Source organism: Amblyraja radiata, chromosome 25, assembly GCF_010909765.2.
Source record: "Amblyraja radiata isolate CabotCenter1 chromosome 25, sAmbRad1.1.pri, whole genome shotgun sequence".
Taxonomy (NCBI): domain Eukaryota; kingdom Metazoa; phylum Chordata; class Chondrichthyes; order Rajiformes; family Rajidae; genus Amblyraja; species Amblyraja radiata.
In genome coordinates, this window is record NC_045980.1 from 15,897,344 (window position 1) to 15,920,827 (window position 23,484).

The 23,484-nt window shown below is 39.9% G+C and overlaps 1 protein-coding gene across 5 annotated transcripts in view; it reads left to right on the forward strand.

Moving 5' to 3' along the window:
- The window catches only part of kdm2b (lysine demethylase 2B), a 196,650-nt gene that overhangs the window by 151,761 nt on the left and 21,405 nt on the right, over nt 1-23,484 (forward strand). For 4 of the 5 annotated variants that reach the window (XM_033043248.1, XM_033043247.1, XM_033043249.1 and 1 more), the window contains 5 exons: nt 6,084-6,227; nt 7,698-7,784; nt 18,069-18,341; nt 18,943-18,981; nt 20,681-21,348. In XM_033043248.1, coding sequence (XP_032899139.1) covers nt 6,084-6,227; nt 7,698-7,784; nt 18,069-18,341; nt 18,943-18,981; nt 20,681-21,348 — 1,211 coding nt within the window. The remainder of the gene's footprint in view (nt 1-6,083; nt 6,228-7,697; nt 7,785-18,068; nt 18,342-18,942; nt 18,982-20,680; nt 21,349-23,484) is intronic. The other variant, XM_033043246.1, reaches the window with a different exon arrangement.

Consider the following 23,484-nt stretch of genomic DNA (forward strand, 5'->3'; position numbering starts at 1 on the left):
AAGCCAGTAGTTTAATCTTCAGCAAACTTAACAACCCCACATCTCCAAAATGCCTAAGAAACTGCAGATGCTGGTTTACAAAAAATGCACAGAGTGCTGGAGTAACTCAGCAGGTCAGGCAGCATCTCTGGAGGACATGAATATGTGACGTCCCGTGTCAGGACCCTTCAGACTTCTCTCTAAGGAGTCCTATAATCTATTACTTTTAATGTGTTTTTAAGACTTTAACATGGAACATAGAAAAGTACAGTGGCCTATTTTTCATTTTTATATGCTATTTATCGGCTTTGCACTTCCATTGGCCTATGGTCACTTCACTCAAGTTGGTCTTCATATTAAGTAGAGCTAAGTCTTCTCATCCATTTCCCAAATGCCTCCCTCAATAACAACCATAAGAGACATCGCAAGCCATCATCCACCCACTCCATTGGGTACTTCCTCATGAGTAATACTCCACCATTTCCAATACAATGAGAGAAAGAACCAGGGACAGTTTGCAGAATCATTGCAACTTTGTCGGAAAGTACACTGCAAAAAACTTATTCCAAATAAGGGAATACGAAAAATGCATCAATTCTCCACTTTCTCTTGCATTTATCGCAGGTCTTCTTCTTGCGTATGGCGTGCACAGCCTAAAGTTGTAGGACACCTTGTTCTGTTTGATCTTATTTGATTGTGCACACCAGGTTGATTGCATTCATCGAAACAGGGCGGACCACGTGAAGGTTGCAATCTCAGGTTATTTTTCAATTCTCTTATAGTCATAGAGTGACACAGTGTGGAAACAGGGCCTTTGGCCCAACTTGCCCACACCGGCCAACATGTGCCAGCTATACAAGTCCCACCTGCCTGCGCTTGTTCCACATCACTCCAAACCTGTCCTATCCATGTACCTGTTTCTTAAACATTGGGATAGAAACTTTGAAATATAGAAAAATGGGTGCAGGAGTAGGCATTCGGTCCTTTGATCATCTAAAATCAGATCCTGCTTTTTCCCCCCATATCCCTTGATTCCTTTAGCCTGAAGAACTAAATCTAACTCTCTCTTGAAAACATCCAGTGAATTGGCTTCCACTGCCTTCTGTGGCAGAGAATTCCACAGATTCACAACTCTCTGGGTGAAGACGTTTTTCCTCATCTCAGTCCAAAATGGCCAACCCCTTATTCTTAAACTGCGACCGCTGTTTCTGGACTCCCCCAACACCGGGAACATTTTTTCTGTATCTAGCCTGTCCAATCCTTTAAGAATTTCATATTTTTCTATAAGATAGCCTCTCATCCTTCTAAATGTGACTACAAACCCAGTGAATACAAACCCAGTCGACCCATTCTTTCATCATATGTCAGTCCCGCCATCCTAGGAATTAACCTGGTGAACCTACGCTGCACTCCCTCAATAGCAATAATGGCCTTCCTCAAATTAGGAAACCAAAATTGCACACAATACTCCAGGTGCGGACTGACCAGGGCCCTGTACAACTGCAGTAGGACCTCCTTGCTCCTAAACTCAATCCTCTCGCAATGAAGGCCAACATGCCATTAGCTTACTTCACTGCCTGCTGTACCTGCATGCTTACTTTCAGTGACTAATGTACAAGCACACCCAGGTCTTGTTGCACCTCCCCTTTTCCTAATCTAACACCATTCAGATAATAATCTGCCTTCCTGTTCTTGCCACCAAAGTGGATAACCTCACATTTATCCACATTATACTGCATCTGTCATGCATGTGCCCACTCACCCAACCTATCCAAGTCACCCTGCATCCTCATAGCATCCTCATCGCAGCTCACACTGCCACCCAGCTATGTGTCATCTGCAAATTTGTAGATGTCACTTTTAATTCCCTCGTCTAAAACGTTAATATATATTGGGGTCCCAGCACCGATCCTTGCGGTACCCCACTAGTCACTGCCTGCCATTCTGAAAAGGACCCATTAATTCCTACTCTTTGCTTCCCGTCTGCCAACCAGTTCTCTATCCATGTCCTCTCTCAATTATATAGTCCCAGCCTCAACTACATCCTCTGGCAACTTATTCCATAGACCCGCCACCCTTTGTGCGAAAAAGTTACCCTTCAGATGCCCCTTCACTTTGAACCTATGTCCTCTGGAAATGTTCTATATTTTATAATATAAATCTTTCCTGCATCTTTCCACAAATGTGAGAAATAGGTGCAGTTTCTCTGATTTGGAGAAATTTGAGCAAAATGAAAATTGCTTTCATGCACCATGTCCAGCATAGGTGACACCTTGGCTGTCAGTATCACAGTTAAGGAAACTGTTCCTTACCATTCACTTACTGAACTTTCTGTCCTGGGCCTCCTCCACTGTCAGAGTGAGACCAAACGTAAATTGGAGGAACAGCACCTCATATTTTGCTCGGGTAGCTTATCACCCGGCGGTATTCACCCAGAGATTTGTGAATCTGGAATTCTCTGCCTCAGAAGGCAGTGGAGGCCAATTCTCTGGATGCTTTCAAGAGAGAGCTAGATAGAGCTCTTAAAAATAGAGGAGTCAGGGGATATGGGGAGAAGGCAGGAATGGGGTACTGATTGTGGATGATCAGCCATGATCACAGTGAATGGCAGTGCTGGCTCGAAGGGCCAAATGGCCTCCTCCTACACCTATTGTCGATTGGTATGAATATTGATTTCTCTAACCAGGTATCTCTTGTATCTCCTCTCTTTCAACCCCTCCAACACTCTAATTGTCGTACTAGTTTCACTGTTGACCTGCTGAGTTTCACTGTTTGGATCAATCGTTATCACCTTCTCCACAGCCAACAATGGACTATTGTTGGCTCCACCTTTCCTTGATCATCGTTGCTGACTTTGATTAGTACTTTTGCATACTGTTCATTCATTTTTTCTATGTACCTTTTCATATCTCTCGTTTCCCTCTCGCCTGACTCTGTCTGAGGAAGGTTCTTGACCCGAAACGTCACCTATTCCTTTTCTCAAGAGATGCTGCCTGACCCGCTGAGGTACTCCAGCTTTTTGTGTCTATCTTCGGTGTAAACCAGCATCTGCAGTTCCTTCCAACACATAAGGAAAAAAGTAATCTGATTTAGAATTTCAATTGTATCTTTAATTTCTACCCATAATGGAAATAAATAAACAGTTTAAATGTGCAGTTAAGATAGTGATGCAATTTAAAAAAATCAGGAGACTGCAGATACTGGAATATTGAGCAAAACACAAGTGCTGGAGGAACTCAGTGGTTCAAGCAGCATCTGTGGAGGGAATGGATCAGGACCCTTCTTCAGATTTCGGATTGGAACCTTTGTTCAGACATGCGACTCTGGAATAGGCCATTTGGCGTTGCTAACTTGCTCCTCCAATCACCAAGATTATAGCTGAACTTCTTCCTCTGCAACATTTCCTGCACTTTCCCCATGATTTTTTCAATATTCAGAAATCTAACAAACTTTGTTTTTAAACATTCAATGAATGAGATCTATGCTGAGAACTCCAAAGATTTGTCAACCTCATTTCTATTCATCTCGGTCTAAATGGCTTACCCATGGTTTTCAATTCATTAACCAGCGAATCCTACTTCAAGCATCCAGTTTGTTGAGTCCTTCATCTTTTTTATCTGTTTTAATGAAACCACCTAAAAGCTACAGGCTATAGATTTCAATCGGTTTCATATGGTAAATCTGCATTCTCAGCCTTGTGAATCTTTGCAGCATGTCATCTATTGCAAGTATATCCTCTTTAAGTAATGAGGACAAAACTATATGCAATACTTTGGTTATGGTCTCCCCAAGGCCAATATAATTGCAGTATGGTTCCTGTACTGCTCAACTTAAATCCTCTGAATAAAAATGCTGCAGCTGCACATACAGTTTTCAGTGACTATTGAAGAAGAACACCTAGGTCCCTTTGAGCATCAAGATTTCTTTATCAGTGTAGGAAGGAAATGTAGATGCTGGTTTAAACCACAGTCACCATTTAAAAAGAAAGTCCTCTGCTGCCTGTTTTGTTTTTTCCACATCACATTCAATTTTGGAATTTTTTAATACTAATTATCAAAAAAAATAAACCAGTGCCCTGCTTACTAAAAAATACTTACCTATGGGGAAAGTCCTTGGAACAGTTCATTTTTTCTCTTGCACCCTGCAGGATCAGCTGCCATGCCTTTTTTTGTTTTTGTTTTTTTTGCAATGATCATCATCCATCTATTATTGTTCCAGACCATTATATGATTAATTTATTTAAAGTGTAACTAGCACGCCTACTATTTGTCTCTGTGCACCTTTCCTGATTTCGTACAAAACTGAACCATTCGGGAGTGTACTGTTGGCCCAGAATTCGCTATGAAAATGAAATTGGGTAAAGCAGAAAATGCCAGGTACATTAATGGTGAATGTCAAGTTCCCTCTGCTCCAAGATCACTGCTTTGCTCTCACTTTGGAACATGTGTTTTTTGTTTGCTATGCTTTTGTGCACTTACAGGCTGTGCTAACAGCTAAGCCAGGAAGTCTATCCAGTTGAACAAATCTCTAATTGTTTAATCTAAGTGTTAAATAGTGTTCAATGAATGTGAATTTGCATTGGAACAGGGTAAATGAATCTCTGTATGCTTTCACTGTGTCCTTGTTTCCGCTATATTTCCCAATATTAAGAACATTACATAACTCTCAAAAGCATTGCTTAATTTAAAGGTGCTTAGTAGCATTTAGTAATTAAGGTACAGCTCGAAAATTACGTAATTTGATGTTTAAAACTGTTTAAATACTCTCAATAAATAGTTATTTGCTGTAAGTATTCTTTCTCGTGTAGATTGAACAAAGTAATCCTGTTGTAGCCGTACTGAATGTTTGGCAGTGAGAGCATTCTGTCTTGCGGTGTTTTAATTTGAGACTAGTACTATTGCATTGAATATTTTGCAATGACAAAATGAAGATAAAATAAAGGCTCCTGTATTTCCTTTTTAAAAAGACGCAAAGTGCTGGAATAACTCGGCGGAACAGACAGCATCTCTCAAGAACATGGATAGGTGACTTTTCGGCTCGGAACCCTTCTTCGGACTTGACCTGAAACATCACCTATCCATGTTATCTAAAGTTTCTGCCTGACCCGCTGAGTTACTCCAGCACTTTGTGGCTTTTTTTGTAAACCAGGATCTACAGTTTCTTGTTTCTACATTTTTCATTATTTCACCTTTGCTTTGTCTTAATTTTCGGGAGAGTTAGGTCCTGCTTTCTAGCAAACTGCCTTTAACATGGAAAAACAAGAGGATGAATTATTGAAAGTGACGATATTATGGTCAAACGGGTTAAAGGTGGGATGTTAGATTGGAGCAATGATGAGGCAGAGAGCTCAAGTAGCTGAAGACTGGCATTGATGTTTGAGTGGAGTAGTGTGTTAAAGCAGACTTGGAAATGTGGAGAGCTAGAATAAAAGGCTATACAAAGTTGTAGGCGTACAACTGAAGCTGTGGAGAGATTTGCAAGCAAGAACAGGGATTTTTAAGTTAAATTAATTTATAATGGGGAATGAATGAACATTGACAAATTCAAGAAAGGCAATAGAAGGGAATGTTAATTGCTATAAACCTACAAGCAAACCTAGTAAGGCGAAGCAGACCTATTTGTTCATAGCTTATTAAACCTTGTTTAGAATTGAGAGTGCAGAGCAATTGAGAACCACAAGAATTATCTGCCCATCTAGATGATAGTTTTGCACAAAGATTTGTGTTTATCATTCATTCAGACAAACTAAAGGCTGAATACTTGCCCGGAAATGGTATGTATACAGGGGGAAATCAGGTGTACACTGTTGGAAATAAAATTACTGTGGAAATTTTTAATTTTAATGCCAAAGATGAAAGTGATTTTAAGGTTCTGATGGTGTTTCGTATTTATTTCAGATTTCCAGCATCTGCTGCAGTGTTCTTGAATGTACAGTTAAAAAATTGGAAAAAAAATTAATCAATAATGCATTATGGATACTTATTCAGAATAATGAAGAATAGATCTGTGAGATGAGACTATCGTGGACTGGGAATGGTGGTTGGTTTTGATGGCATGCTTCAACAAACAGGATTTTTAAACTACTTGGTATCTCTTTTCCATAGCCGGTCCTGCCACACACAGCTGTCTGTCTCATCTGTGGAGAAGCAGGAAAAGAGGACACTGTGGAAGAAGAGGAGGCAAAATTCAATTTCATGCTGATGGAATGCTCAATTTGTAATGAAATTGTGCATCCTGGCTGCTTAAAGGTAAGACGACTAGAGGTAATTTTCCCCCACTCATCTCATCAAAGTGTTGCATTCTAGTTGCCAGCTCTTTTTCATGTATAATTTTGATAATGAATTCCACCCAATAATCAATTACATTTAAGATGAAGTTGGAAGAAAGTGCCTCAAAAATATCCTGCTAAGGATTTTGGTATGAAATAAAAGTACAGGCACTTAAAATATAAAATGCATTTCAATCATTAGTCGGTATTTTATTAGTAATTAGCCTGCAATAAATGAACAATTCATATTGAAAAGTAATAGATCACATTGTTCTGCCTCATCATGAGGAAAGAAAAATACTTTTTAGGTCATGGTACTATTCGATAGAACTTTATTAATCCCAGGAGGGTAATTTAAAGCAGTGTTTCAATGTTGCTCCATTCAGAACTGAACATTTGTTGATATTTTTTATTATGATATCCATTTGTTGAGAGATTAATAGTTAAATAAAATCTCTCCCTCTTTACCAAAAATGCTACAAACATATTGCATGCATTACGTGGGTATACAAGGACATTAAAAATCAATTTTATATTCAAGTACTGGTTACCATTATATTTTTGGGTAGACTCATAAATTATTCTATTTCGATTTGAATGTATCTTATGTTCAAGGCTTTGAGCTGAGATTCAGAGATTCTTCACTGTGCACTGTACCATGGGTATTCTGGATTCAATCTTAACGGATGTGATCCAAAGCTTGTAATATTGATACTTATGTTCCACCCCAAAATAAATTAATTCAAAACAAGCCTGTTAAAGGCACCGATGTTGGATGTTTTGTATCAAAGCTATGATTCAAATCATTTGTGATTTTTGCCTGTGGAACACACTTGTTTTTTGACTGTCAAATAGAGAAATTCCAAATGTACTGTGTACAATATCTTTTTTAGTTTGCACCAGTCATGGTTTATAGTTTCAGCTAGTATTTCAAATGTAGCAGCTTTGACCATAAGATGATAGGTTAAACAGATTGTACAGCTATCTAAACACTCGCTTAGTATTTAATTAGTGTAAATACTATTCCGGTAGCCATTTTTCTTCCTTAGTCACAAAATATTATTATGATTCACTAAATTGTATAGCACCTGCAATCTCACCATTGGCAATTAGCCATTATTTTAGTCAAAGTTAGTGTGTATTTTAGCCTTTAAAATGTATCTGTATGCGTCACCCTGCCTCTACAAACTTATGACACATGTAGTGCCTTGTGAATTGGTTACAGGCCATGATTCATGAATTTGATAATATATACGTTTGCAATGCAATGCTCTGACCTGCTTTTTTCTTTACCAAACATGTTATTAATCAGATTGTGTGACTATTATATGAAGAATTTTATACAGAATTATTTCAGTTGCTTTCTTTGTTTTGGTCAAAGTACTATTCTGTCAATTTGTATTGGTAAAGAATTATAATTTTTTATGGATATGTGTGTATTTCCTGTTAGTTACAGGATGGAGATGGAGTTGTCAATGAAGAGCTGCCAAACTGCTGGGAATGTCCTAAGTGCAACCATGAGGGTAAAACAGGGAAAGTAAGTATAACTAGAGTTTGCTTTCTGGCCTATTTTTTAAATTGTTGTGAGAGATTCAGAGATCTAGCGTTGATCTTCTATATTTGGAAACAGAAGGTCGGAGCAGGCTATTTGACCCTTGGAGCCTGGTCCACCATTCAATGCGATAATGGCTGATCAACCAAATTTGGTATCTTGTTCTTAGCGTGTGGAACTGATTAGTAATTCTGAGGTCAGTAGTCCTGTTTTTGTTTTGAGGTCTTATTTCAACAATTACCTCATTCCCTATATTTAGCTTGTTGAACATCTCATTTTTTCACCAATGCAGTTGATTTGTTTGAAAGATTCAGCATGTAAATAGACCATTTGTCCCACCGAGTCCATGCCAACTATCACGTTCATGCTAGTTTTCACACTAGGGGCAACCTTACACTGGCCAATTAGCCTGCAAACCCACACATCTTTGGGATGTGGGGGTGGGGGAGAAACTGGAGCACCCAAAGGAAACCCACGTGGACACGGGGAGAAAGTGTAAACTCCACACAGACAGCACCCAAGACCAGGATTGAACTCTGGTCTGTGGCATCGTGAGGCAGCAGCTCAACCAGCTGTGCTATGGTTGGTATTGATGTGAACCACAACCACAGACTGCTCACCTGCCTCCTCTAGAATATTCTGCAGCCAGACTGAGAAATCCCTTTACACGTCACCAGGGTGAGAACAAGCCATCTTAGTGACTAGTTTGTGGCTGCAGATGCACTTCTGTGTTTCCATTGCAATTGAATCACCCACACTATAACACTTCCCTACATAGCTGCCTGTGGTTTCATGAACTTGGCTTATCAATGGAGGTAACTTCAATGGTATCCAAATAAGTATGTTAGAGAAGGTGATGCCATGGAGGGGATAGGTGGGAGGAGGATTGCACACATTTGGTGTATCTTACAGTGCTTGGTGTTCACTCTTTCCCTTTCTGCCTGTCAATTCTTTACTTGTAGTGTGACCACATCCCTATGCATAATCCAGGTATCTTTTAACATCTTGGGAACTCCACAATGAATCGATCGGTAATTCAGTTAACTGTAGCTTGCCACTGAATACCTTTCCTACACACATTTTATTCTCAATACTCCTGTGCACTATCAAAGGGCCTTTTACATTCCCCGAGCCTCTGCATCCACTTCTTATAAACACATCTCTGATCCTGCTCCTTTTAAATTCTCCGGACCTCTATCCCTGCTGTTTTTAAATTCTCTGAGCTACTTTTTCCAAATTGTCGTCAAACTCCAGCTGGCATCCGTAGTGTCAAGGCAAGAGTGGGAGTTAAGGCTGATTCTTCTTTCCTCACATTTCTGACCATTAAAACAAATCTTTGCAAGTTGTAGAACTCAGCCCAGTACTGGACCTGAAACTTGATTGCATCTGAGAGGAATTGCATCATCAATTTTTTGACAAGGTTTCATTGTTTTTCTTTTAGAAAAATAGTTATTTTAAAATATTTGCAAGATTAACTCATAGTCACAATTGACTGTGTTCTTATTGTCAAGTGAAAATATTTTCAGGCAGATCAGCATTACCTGATTGAGCCAATTAACAAATTGTCTTCCATATGCTTTGACCAGGTGCGGCTAATTGCATCCATGCACAGTTGCAGTTTGTTCTTATGTAGGTTAGACAGCGTTCACTTTTTTTACGATGTATTTAGTGCGTTTGGTGTTGATTGTGATGATACGAGCTGATGACATTATACTGCTGTCATAATCCCTTGTGGAATGCTGTGGATGGTACTGTTCCCATATGTTCAGCTAACAGCTTTCAATTTGACCCATGGTTAGAATCCCTACAGATACAGCATATTAATGAACCTACTTATTGGTTAGCTCACATATGTCGATCTTATTGCTGTCAGTTTTGTAGCAAATAATGGATGTGACACATGGTTCTATTCAAAAGAGTTTAAGTAAATTATCGTTAATCCACCAAAGATCTTCGAAGTGTCTCTGCGATCACTTCTTGTATCAAGGTTTAACTGATGTTATCAAACACAGACCAGGGAATGAAATGAAAATGTTGAAGCTAATGGAATGTATTAATTTGCTACGAAACAAGGCAGGGAACATGTCTCATGGAACATGTCTCTGTCCTATAGGCTGAAACTGTCACTGCCAGAAGGATGGAAACATGCTTTATGTTTCGGAATAGTGCATGTCAAATTATCTTAAAAGGTTAAGGAGGTAAATGTATGTGAAACACATAGATCTGTAGTTAATATTTTAATTAAGCAGTCTAGAGCTTTTCTGTTAAATTTAATTAGTTTTTTGGGGAATGTAGATGAGGGGAGTGAACTTATGACCCAGTAGATATCTTTGATCTGGGTTTACAGTAAAAATATAAATATATCTTCAGGATTCCATTAATCTTTCTGTGAAAATGTTAATGCTACGAACAAGCAGAGCTATCAATTACTGCAGTTGGAGCCAGGTTATTTTACAGTGAAACACATTTCATTTTAATTGTAAGGGGTTTTATTGTTCTCTTGGATTGTGTACAGTGATAGTTTTGGAAAATCAATTAGTGTTCTTATCCTTGGAAAGGCATTCGGCTTTGCATCTGGCTTTATGACAGTGAAGTGTTTATGGGATCATGAATTTAGGAACACACATCAGAAACTAATTTACTGTGGTAGAAATGTTTATTATATTGCGCTTTATGTGAACTTGCAAAAGCTGATTCGAGTAGGTTGTTAGCCGGAAGAGAGATGTCCAGGAAATAGGAGGCTTTTAAAAGCATGATTGAGAGAGTTCAAGGTATGCATATCCCTGTTAGAGTGAAGGACAAGGCAGGCAGGAATAAGGAACCCTAGACGATTAGTGAAATTGAGGCTCTGGTGAGGAAAAAAGAGATGGCATGGGTCAGGAATAGGCGGCTGAGATCAAGTGTATCTCTGAATGACTATCGGGGATTCAGAAGCATATGTAAGGAAATCAGGAAGGCAAAAAGGGACATGAGGTAAATCAGGCAGATCAGATAAAGAAGAATCCAAAGAGATTTTATGTATATTAAGGGGAACGGATAACAAGAGGGAGAATTGGGCCCCTTCAGTAACCAAAGTGGTCATCAATGTGTGGAGCAGTATGAGAAGCCGAGGTCCTCAGTGAATATTTCTCCAGGGAAGACGAGGGTACTTGGGAAGGTTAATCGCGATGTCTTGAAGATAGACCATATTAGAGTCTTGGATGTCCTCTAAAACGTATAAATATGTATACATCAATGGGGCCTTTGGTTGGGCATGAATTAGATTTTTTTTTTAAGTAACCAAGAAGGTTGATGAGGGCAGGGCAGAAGATGTAGCCCATAGCCTGTATTGAGACTTTGACGAGGTCCCACGAAGGAGGCAGGTGCAGAAGGTTAAGACTCAAGGGATCCCTCAGACATGTTGATGAACTCGATCCAAAAGTGGCTTGTTGAAAGGACCAAATGGTAGCGGTGGATAGATATTTTTCTGTAACAAATTGTGTACTGCAGGAATTGTGCTAGAACCTTTGTTTGTATTATATATATAAAAATGACTGTAGTGAGACTGTAGGTGGTCTGATGAGTCAGTTTACAGAATGACATGAAATTTGTGGAGTTGTATAACATTTAAAATAGAACATAATAAAATGTCTTTCATTGTTATGGAACTAACGTATATGTGAAAGTTTCATTGTGCTTTTATTCATAGGATTGTTGATTTGGTGAACTACTGGCCCCCCAGTCATTAATTTAAAAAAGTTAGGAAGTAAGTTTTGAACAATGGGACAAACTAGTTATTAACCCAATGTAAGAACCAAATATGTCTCCCTTGAACTGTTGTTTTGTATTTTTTCCTATAATCACCCTCTCATCACCTTTAACCAAAAGTTCAGTCGAGTGACCTTTCCAGAGATTTAGGGTGGGGCTAATTTTGGGCCAGCTGCCAAAAGGTTAATCAGCTCAGCAAAGACTGATTCATTTCTTAGGTTCCACCTAGTACTTTTCCCCATGTGTTGTAAAAATCATAAACGCATGGATTGCTAAATGGAGGTGTCTCAGATATTTTGTGGCTTCTTGCACCAATGAATAAGTAACACACAACCAAGTGAACTGGGAAAGATGGTTGGCATTCTAAAAAATGTAATGAATTAATGAACTGAATAGATAAAAGATGCATAATCAGTTTATAGCTGGAATACATTCAGCTTCAGTGCTTGTTCTGAGCAGTGTCTAACACTTTAGTGATTGTTTTGCAAGGACACATTTGTAGTCACTCGCCGCGTACTAATTTGACCATATCTGTCTCTTTATGGTTGGCTAGCATTTAATTTGATCATTTCATTTTTGTTTGATTCCTTAATAGCATGTTAAAATGATTACTTTTTATCTACAACTCCACCACATTTTGCAAAATGGCAGAAGGCCACTAATATAACGCTTTTGTTTTTATGGAAGATACAGTTAAATATTATTAGCTAACAAAATGGAATATGCGTATATTTTTCAATGAAAAGATAATTACAGAAAAAAACAAAGATCATTGAACTAAAAGTCTGATATTGGAATCTGATTTGTGATAAACAATTTAAATTCCTGTGATTTTTTTTTTTCTTTAGATTATTGATTTATTTTGTATCTAAAATGTAAATTTCTGAACATGTCGATTAGTTTCGAACCAAGTCAGTAGGAGTAAAATGCTGTACTTTATAAAAAGCCATCTGTTTTTTCAGACTCTGGACTGGTAGTTTATGACTTTATATTGATGTCAGTTTACTGATTAATTTGATGGGTTACAACGCGGAACATAATTTGATGTTGTTGATGAGATCCAACAAACTGACATATTTGAAAGTCTCTATTTCACTAGTTTGATAGTTGATGCTTTTTATTCATTATTTTAAAAAGCAATATGCAGTATTACAAGCGTTAAATGTATATTTTAACAATGCTTTACCAAAATAGATTATTACTACTATGTAAAGGACTGTGGATGTAACAATTTTGACCTTAGTGTGGATTATAATTAATTTTCAGTTGTGATGTAAACAACAGAAAATGGGCTCTGTAATCTGTTATTTGCTTTATGATTCATGCATGATGTGGCCTGAAAATGCGTACTGTACTCATTAACGATGAGTGCACTCGAGATTTTATTAGGCTTTGCTCAACAGTTTATTTTCTGAGTAATCTGAGATAATTAATTTGGCAGATTTTAAGCATTTGAACGTCTTTTTTTAAGTTTTTAAGTTATATTGAATAGTTTTATTCTGTTTTATTTTAAAGGGTCCCCATTTTCATCTTTTTGGTTTTGTGCATACAATATTGGACAAACTAATGTCTCTGAAATGATGAGCAACCCATTACACTGCCACCATGTGGCATGGAACAGCAGTTGGAGAAATACGTCCGTAGCTTTGTCTTTTGCCTACAGGCCTTTCCAAACTGGCTAAATTGTGGGAAATAACTAGAGAAAGAAAAATTAGAATGAGACAGTGTAAAGCTGATCTAATAAAATAGTCCGTCAGAATTTCATTGCAGCATCCTGTAATTGCCTCTTTCCGTCACTATCACACCCAAAACAAAATCAGATTAGACTTTAAACACCCAATCCTTGTTCTCCAGAGATGACGCCTTACCCACTGAGTTACTCCAGCATTTGTCTCTAGGATGGCTTGAGGTTTGGCGTGGGGCTTACAGAATCACCAAAATCATTTGCTTGAGGCCCAGCCAATGTTTTTGGACAATTCTGTTTTTGTAGGAGTGAAGCTTGGAGCTCAATCCATTCTACAAAAGCAACTGCATTCATGAGGACTGCATGAGAGGCAGACTTGAGTGAGCACAGGATGGCTTGTGGCATGTTGGTCTTTACTGTATAGGTTTCCAGTTCAAGAGCGTTGTGCACTGTTGTGATCTCCTTGCCTAAAAGAGGGAATGCTTCTAGAGTGATTGCAATAATAGTTGACCAGAATGGTTCAAGGGACCATGGTGGGTCTGTCATATCAGGACAGATTGAGTAGGCCAATCCTCTGTTTTAGAAGTGACCTAATTGAAATGAGAACAATTCTTAAGCTTAATAGGATAGATGTGAGGTGGATACTTCCCCTACCTAAGGAATCCAGGGGTTATATCCTTAAAATAAGGGATAATCTAGGTAAGATTAAAATTAGGAGAAATTTCTTAATTGAAGGTGGAATTCTCAACCTCGGGCATATGGAGGTTCAGTCATCCAAAGCATTCAGAACAGAAATCAACAGATTTCTACATGTTGATGTTCTATTTTCTCACTTGGATGAAGGAATATTGGAAAAGGGCAAGGGAATGGTATTTGGAATAGAAGATGATGTTAAATTGTGCAGCAGGTTCAGGGCAGGGTGCCCTGCTTTTGTTTCTGTTTAATGTTTCAAGAGGAGTTGAAAGATTACAGTCAAAACATCTTAACTTTAGCAATCCAGGGTGTACCCCTGGGTGGAGTGATTATTCCGCTTTTAATATTGCCAAACTTTTAATTATTTATAGTTTTATATTCGTTTTTTGTAAAGAAATTTACAGTTGCTCATATTGTAAATATTTCAGCCATACTCACGACAGGTGCATCTCCATTACCAGTGCTGACTGTAGTTACCCTGGGAACAGGATGGATGCTTTCCAGAACACTTCTATTCAACCTACATGAGCGCGCTATGTGCTCTCAATCGCTTGCTACTTTAATTCTCCCTCCCACTTCCACCGCAACCTGTCTCCCACACTGTCCTAACGGAACTCAGTATAAGCTTGAGGAACAGCATCTTGTCTTTCAGTTCGACATGTTGCATCCTCCCGGATCCAATGTGAATTCAACAAATGAGATAAGCAGCCATCTTGCATTTCCGGCGTTCACTTGTTTAATCCTCCGAGGATAATTTTAGATTTCATTCGTCATCTCCTGCTTACACCTCCTACTAATATACATAGTGTTATTCACTCGGCAGCCACTGCCTTCAGCCGACACCTCACTACTTGTGTCATTCAGTCTTTGTCTAACAGCGACATATTGCAGACCTTCCACTTTATCACACCCTCAAAACACACCCCCCTCCACCCCCCCCCCTCCCCCATCCCATTCCATCCCTGGTCTTTCTGTACAGTTTACAGCTTTATCCCTGACGTTTCCCATTTCTGATAATAGGTCAACATTTCTTTTATACTTCCTGCTTTCAACTAAGATCTCTACCGTGTTAGAAGACTGACTTTCTTGCTTCTTTCTGTTGTATCATAATGTCCCTTTGGTTAGCAGTCTTTTCATCTCATTTTTGGATGTCCTTCCATTCACCTAATGGGAATATTTCTAGTTTAAACCAAAAAAATCATCATCTTAAAATCTCCAAGTGTTTAATTACCGTTTTACCTGCCAATCTTTAATTCCAATCCATTGTGTCAGATGCCCTTCCAGCACACTGGAGTTAGCCATGCTCTGGCTGCACATTTTCACATTGATTTTTCCATGCCCTCCTCAACCTTTCTAAACCTAATGACACTGTGATCATTATTTCTTAGGTACACCCCCCACTAAAACATCTGTTCGCCTCGCTGCTTTAACTAGTACTAAATCAGCACTGTGTTGTTGGACTGGAAGTTTCAGGTCTATACCTTATGGAATCCATGTACAATGTTATTTTAATAATCTACTTTAAGAAAACCTTTCTTATAATAACTACATTGTATAATTTCTTTATCTTTTTTAAAATTTGCATGAAAATTAGTTGCATTCTCTTTTCCACTCTTTGGCAGTGATTATTGTATACCCAACAGGATGAATATTAAATTGCTATAGAAGCAAACAAAATCACAACTTTCAAAAGCCATTTGGACAGATGTATCAAAAGGAAGGGTTAGTGGGATATATGTCAAGCACAGGCTAATGCAACTAGCCCAGAATGTCAACATGTTTGGCATGAACAGATTGTGTGGAGGAGCCTGTTTTCATGCTGAATAGTTCTTTGACTGGGTGCTTTAAATCTCAATAAGTAGATTTATATCCTGGAAGGCATAATTCAATTCCCTTTCAGTTCTCTAAGAAAATATTTGATTTATACTGCCTCTAATCCTTTATCTTTATTGGAAAGATTAGGGGTATTCAGCTTTGGTGTGTGGGAAATATTATCTCATGAATTTAATTGAGTTATGTGAAGAGATGACCAAGAGGATTGACAAAGGCAGGGTGATAAAAAATGTCCATATGGACTTCAGCAAGACTTTTGACAGGTCCCACTTGGTGGGCTGCTCTGAAAGGTTAGAACACTTGGAATCTCGTGTGAGCTACTTAATTGACATGGTGGCAGAGGACAGAGGGTGGCAATGGAGAGTTTTTCAATTGGAGGTCTGTGACCAGTCATGTGTCACAGGAATATGTGCTGGGTTCCTGTTTGTCATATTTACTTCACAATTTGGATAAGAATGTACGTGGCATGATTAGTACGTTTGCAGATGACACCAAACCTGGTTTGATCGTGGACAATGAAGAAGGTTGTCTGAGGCTACAACAGAATATAGATCAACTGGGAAAGTGGGCAAAAGATGGCAAAAGAAATTTAACTTATGTGCTGGGTTCCCGTAATTAAAATCCGGAGTCATGCACTTTAGGAACCAGGGCAGGACAAGCACAGTAAATAATAGGACTCTGGGGGGTGTTATAGGGGTACAAGTAAATAGTTATCTGAAAGTGGCGACACAGGTGGACAAGATGGCGAAGAAGACCTATGACACACTTGCCTTCATCGAACGGGACATTGAGTACAACAGATGAGATGTCATGTTATAGACTTTGGTAAGACTGCATCTGGAATGGTCTGCAATAATGTTCACCATACTTTCGGAAGGATGTGATTAAGCTAGAGCAGAGGTTGGCAACCTACGGCCCACGGGCCGGATCCGGCCCGTAACTGAAATCATCCGGCCCGCAGGCATATTTTTTTTCAATTCGTTTTCATGACCTGGAACTGCAGCCAGTCCCGGACACGCGAGCTGATCTGTGAACTGCAGCTCGTCCCAGGGCACGCAGGCGACCTGGGCGCTACAGCCAGTCCCGAGGGCACGCAAGGGACCTGGGAACTGCAGAAAACGAATTGAAAAACATGTGAAAACGAATGCGAAAAACAACACCAAGTGTCACACTATGGCGATAGATGTGGCCCGCCATCCAATCACAGACATGGGTCCTGGCCCCTATGCAGAACAAGGTTGCCGACTCCTGAGCTAGAGAGAGAGCAAAAAAGCTTCACAAGGATATTGCTAGGACTGGGGGGCTTGAGTTATAAAGAGAGACTAGATACACTGGGACTGTTTTCCAAGAGCAAAGAGGGTGAGGGGTGACCTTAGAGGTTTATAAAATCATGAGATGGATTGCCACAGTCTTTTTCCCGAGGTAAGGGAGTCTACAACAAGAGAACAGAGGGTATTTGGTATATGGAATAAGCTGCCAGAGGAAGTGGTGGAGGTGGATACAAGTGCAACATTTAATAGACATTTAGACAGGTATACGAGTAGGAAAGATTTAGAGGGATATAGGCCTAATGCCGGCAAATGGGACTAGCTCAGGAAGCTGCCTCGGTCAGCTTGGACGTTGGGCAGAAGGGACTGTTTCCATGTTGTATATTTCTGAACTCTCCATATCTTTTTTTATGAAGACCTTGCATCTAGAAATATTAACTATTTTGTTGTCAGTTATGCTTACTTTGTTCCTGTTTATATAATAATCCTACATCTAATTTGTACAGTCCTCTCTTTCCCTTGGTAATTTGGTAATATCAGCAGTCACCTGTGCATCATTTCTTCAGCTAAGTGTTAACCTACTTTGATTTACTGCTCCTGTTCATTAGCACATGGCACTGAGTAATTCAGAGATTTGCCCCTTTGAGGTTAGGTTTTTTTAATTTTCAACCAATCACTAAAAGCTCTGCCAGATGTCAAAAATCTATTTTTTATCATTGGATTTTCTATATACTCCGCAGAATATTGTATACACAAGCACGCGCGTGCTCACACACGCTCGCTCACACTCGCGCTTACGTATGTTCACACACACGCACGCACGTATGTTCACACTCGTGTTCATACACACACACACACACACCCACATGAACATTCACACATGTAAACATACACATGCATATATATGTATATATTTGTGTCAGTATTTATATATAAGCACAGATAATGGATGGTAGACTGGCATGTAGGCAAAATAAAACAATTAAAATGACAACTTTGCTGAAGTACCAGAGGTATAAAGTTGTATCTCTTTTTTCCCTTCTGGTCTATAAGCAGAAAAGAGGGCCAGGATTTAAGTATGCCTCCAACCTCCCAGGTTCGCTATTAAAAGAACAGAGGCCGAACAAAGAACACAAAGACAACATGGAAACTGTCAAGAAAAAGGGTGACCGAGAGGAAAATTCCAAACGGAAATCGGAGGAACATTCCAAGAAACGATGTGATGACTCTTTTCCCAAGAGGAAATCTGAAGATGGACTTATCATGCGGAAGCGACGAATTGTTGATAAAACATCAGACCCAGTTATCAGAAAAAAGGTGGAACATAAGAATTTGGCAATTGTAATGGAACAATTTTGTGATGAGTTTTTAATTAATGTTCCATATATATTAATTCTACTGTATTTAATTCAGAGTAGTTGTAGGATTTGTGAATTGGTGAAAAATAGTGATCAAACAATATTTAAAAAAAGTTTATAAACCTTTTCCATGAACGAAGCAGTGATTTGTATTTTAATAAGATCCTGAGCTAATTAGGTGATATTATAGAGAGAAGAATGTTCTCTCTGTTCTTTAAAAAGTAATATCCATGCTGTTTTGTATGATTTAGTTTTAAAATAATGCTACTAAAGTCCTGAGTAGCGATTGTGCTCTGATCTTTTAATTGGTGATTTACCAAATATTCAGTGGATTCTATAATTATGAATTTAGTAACACCCGTTATTAAGTCATCACTGAAAAATATCTACATCACTGTGGCGTGTTGTCCATATTAACAGAGTAGCAGGACATTTCACTCTGCATTTCAAGCATTTATATAAATCCGTAATCTAAAATAAACAATAAGGATGTTTTTTGAAAAAGAATTGTAGCACATATTTCTTGCAACATTTGTTGAAGCTGTATTCTTTTGTTGCAGTTTAAGATTGGAAGGGAAGAAAAGCTCTTGAGGAGAAAGGTATTTGAATATATTTTAAAACATTTGACCTATGCAGCAACATCCGGTTTCTCAAATTGGAATAGTTTTTTCTAATTGATTACTTCACTCTGCAACGTTAAACTTAACATGTCATGGTGTTGAGAAGTCCTGGTTGGAGCTAACAGTTGATTAGTTAACGTTCATTATACTAGACTGGAATCTGTAGTTTATTCCACCAAATCCAATCAGAAGGTGGCCATGAGTAGGTCAAGTTAGAACACTGAAAAGTATAGCATAAGAACAGCCCTTTGGCTCCACAATGTCTGTGCCAAACACGATGCCAAGTTAAATTAATCTCCTCGACTTGCACATGATCCATTTCCCTCCCTTTCCTGCATATTCATGCACCTATCTAAAAGCCTTTTACATGCCACCATTGTATCTGTCTCCAGCACTAACCCCGGCAGCAAACATGGAACTTCAACAGATACTATTCTGGATAATCACCAAGTATTTTTCCAGTCCCTTACTTATTTGGCAGCTTCGATAAATTCAATGCTCGCACCAGATCATGTTGCGCTTTATTTAAAACTATTTTGAGTTTGAGGTACTCTGCTGTTTTTAGCAAGGTTCCTGCATGTGCTGTTCCAGGCACAGCATAGGTCAGAAGTTATTTTCATTTGGAGATTTGACCCAGATTGTTATTTCAATCAAACATGGACCTTGAAGAAATGAAAAATCTACGTGATATATTAGATGGATATACCTGTACAGCACGAAAACAGGCCCTCGGGCTAACTTGTCCATGTTGACCAAAGTGCCCCATTTAAGCTGGTCCCATTTTCCCATTTGTGGCCCTTCCCTCTGTACTATTCCTGTCCATGTCCAAATGTCTTTTAAATAGTTATTATACCTGATTCAATTATTTCCTCTAACAGCTCATTCCATATACTCACCACCCTCTGAGCAAAAGATTTGCCCGTCATATTCTGAATAAATCATTCCCTCTCATTTTTAGAATATCTTTTGTATAAAGCTTTGACTCATCTGTGGGGTTTTGTGGGTGCAATTCTATGTCAAATTCTATAAAGCTGCTGTTCAGCATTATCTTCTAATGTCAGACCATTTAACAAATTGATTACCCTATGGTCGATTGTAAGTCTCATAGCAGGTGACAAGAATTCATCCGTTGTGTGATCCTACACTCTACATGTTTCCAGCAAGCAGCAGCTTGTACATCTGTTGCCTTGCTGAATCGGGTTTCTCTTTAGGCTGCATTGCTGGAGAAATCGTTTGGAAATTTTTGTATCATGGGCAATACCTTTAGTTCATGATTCACAATCACAGTTGGCTTCAGTTAATGACATTGAGGGTGGGGATTAAATAAAATATTCACACAGCAGGAATGCCTAACTAATTATCTGCACCGATTGAGATATCTTTGGTGTATCATTATGTAGATATTTGTTTACAAAAAAAGACACAAAATGCTGCAGTAACTCAACAGATCAGGCAGCATCTCCGGACAACAGGTTTGAAGACTAATCCCGACCCGAAATGTTGTCTAGATATACTCTCCAGAGATGCTGCCTGACCCACTGAGTTACTCCACCATTGTCTTTTTTAGAATTGTATTGTAATATACCTCAATGTTGTCACATCATTTTCCTCTGAACTCTCTCTACTCTTTGAAATGTAAAGCATATAAGTTGGTGGTTTATTTTATTTACTTTTCTAGAAAAGATCCTTGCATCCAAATGAAGATCGTCAAACGCCTGTGAAATTACTGCGAAATATCAAGCAAGAACCAGAGGACGAACCACCCGAGACTCCTCAGAAGACAAAGGAAAGTGACCAGTCCAGGTCGAGCTCTCCAAGAGCTGGTCCGAGCACTGAAAGTGCAGAATCCAAGGAGAAGAAGAGCGAGAGATTTAAAGAGAAACGTAAAAAACGATTGCACAACAAAGAACTTAGTAAAGAATTGAGCAAAGAACTCAATCAGGAAATTCATAAGACTGAGAGCTGCTTAGCAAATGAGAATCACCAACCGATTAAAACGGAAGGAGACGGTGAAAAAGTAGAAAAGCCGAAACGACTTCTGGCAAGCTGCGACCGGCTGCACAAGTTGAACGGAACTCCGAGGTTTAGACACCAGCTTACGACGAGTTTGAGGCGGGCTCCCAGGGTTATTACCAGGCCACCCCCTTCAGTGTCACCAACGAAATCCATTCAAATGGAGCGACATGTGGTACGCCCTCCACCCGTCAGCCCTCCCCCAGACTCACTGCCCCTCGATGACGGCGAAGACCATGTGATGCAAAGGGAGGTGTGGATGGCTGTGTTCGGCTATCTCAGTCGCAAGGATTTGTGCGTTTGCATGAGAGTCTGCAAAACCTGGAACAGATGGTAAGTTCTTTCTCTTGTCCCGGAACTGGGAGCGGTGGGGTAAGATTGAATCCTCTGTGTGCTAAAATTCTAAGTGCTCACTTCAAAATAAATTTACTATTTCAATTTGTTTACAAAATGTAGCACCATCATCATACTTTAGAGCTACATCATGGAAACACCAAGTCCGCGCCGACCAACGATCACCCTGTACACTAGTTCTATCCTACACACAAGGGACAATTTACAGAAACCAATTAACCTACAAACTTGTACGTCTTTGGGGTGTGGGAGTAAACCGGAGCACCCAGAGAAAACCCACGCAGTCACAGAGAGAATATCTAAACTTCGCACAGACGGGCGGCATGGTGGCGCAGCAGTAGAGTTACTGCTTTACAGCGAATGCAGCGCCGGAGACCTGGGTTCAATCCTGACTACGGGTGCTGTCTGTACGGAGTTTGTACGTTCTCCCCGTGACCTGCATGGGTTTTCTCCGAGATCTTCGGCTTCCCCCCACACTCCATAGACGTACAGGTTTGTTGGTTAATTGGCTGGGTAAATGTAAAATAAAATTGTCCCTAGTGGGTACAAGCTAGTGTTAATGTGCGGGGATCGCTGGTCGGCGCGGACCGGGTGGGTCGAAAGGGCCTGTTTCCACGCTGTATCTCTAAACTAAACTAAGCACCCATAGTGAATGAATGAAGAAGTTTATTGGCCAAGCATGTACACATACAAGGAATTTGCTTTGGTGCGCCGCTGGCAAGTAACAACACGACATGCAGTAAACAATTAAGAATAAAACATAAAACATTATAGTTTAAACATGTGAATTAAATAAAATACTAGAGCAAAAGGAGGCTGCAGATTTTTGGTTATTGAGTAGAGCTACTGCTCGTAGAAAAAAAGCTGTTTTTATGCCTGACGTTGGCAGCTTTGACAGTCCGGAGTCGCCTTCCAGAGGGAAGTGTTTTGAATAGTTTGTGGCCACGGTGAGAGGGGTCAGAGATTATGTTACCCGCTCGCTTCCTGGCCCTTGCAGTATACAGTTCGTCACTGGGGGGAAGGTTGCAGCCAACAACCTTCTCAGCTGATCGAACGATTCGCTGCAGCCTTCGGATGTCGTGGTTGGTGGCTGAGCCAAACCAGACCATGATGGAGAAGGTGAGGACAGACTCTGATGGCAGCAGGGGCGGATCTACTGTGAAACTAATGAAGCTTAAGCTTCAGGGCCCCTAATCACGGAGGGGCCCCAGAAGCATATTCTTCCGATTAATTCCCGCAGCCCCTCCTGCAGGCTCGGGCTCAATGTCAACGTCAGTGCGCGTGCGTCCCTCCCTTCCCACCAGCTCTCTCAGGCATTGCGCCTGCGCCGCACCTGGCCCCGCTCCCTGGTTGGAGCCGTTACGCTCACGAGAGGTACTGCCAAAGGTCGCGGGGGTGGCTATAAATAGCGGGAGCGGAAGAGAGGCGGAGATTAGTCGAGGCGCGGATTATGTGTGAGGTTTAGTTGACTTGAGGTGGAGTTAAGGTGTGAGGTTTATTTGGGGGGCAGGGTTTAGTGAGGTACGGTTTAGTCGAGGTGAGGTTTAGGTGTGAGGAGATGTTTGGTAGTGAGATATTGTCGATGCGAGGGGTTTAGTGAGGCGAGGGGATTCGTCGAGGTGTAGGTGTGTAGGTGAGAGGAAGTGAGCGTATGTGAGGTGAGGAGAAGTGGGTGTCTGAGCTCAGGAAGGGAGACCGAGGTGCTGCTGAAGGAGACGAGTCCACTGCTTTCTGTGGCAGAGAATTTCACAAATTCACAACTGGGTGATAAAGTATCTCAGTGCTAGGCAAAGAGACATTTCAGGTAACATTTTTTGTAAAGATTTTTTTAGCTATATGAGGCCATTTATTGAAACATATAAGATTATTAAGGGTTTGGACACACTAGAGGCAGGAAACATGTTTCCAATGCGGAGAGAGTCCAGAAACGGGGCCACAGTTTAAGAATAAGGGGTAGGCCATTTAGAACGGAGATGAGGAAAAACTTTTTCACGCAGTGATTTGTGAATAGACAATAGGTGTAGGAGTAGGCCATTCAGCCCTTCAAGCCATTCTATGTGATCATAGCTGATCATCAACAATCCCGTTCCTGCCTTCTCCTCATATCCCCTGACT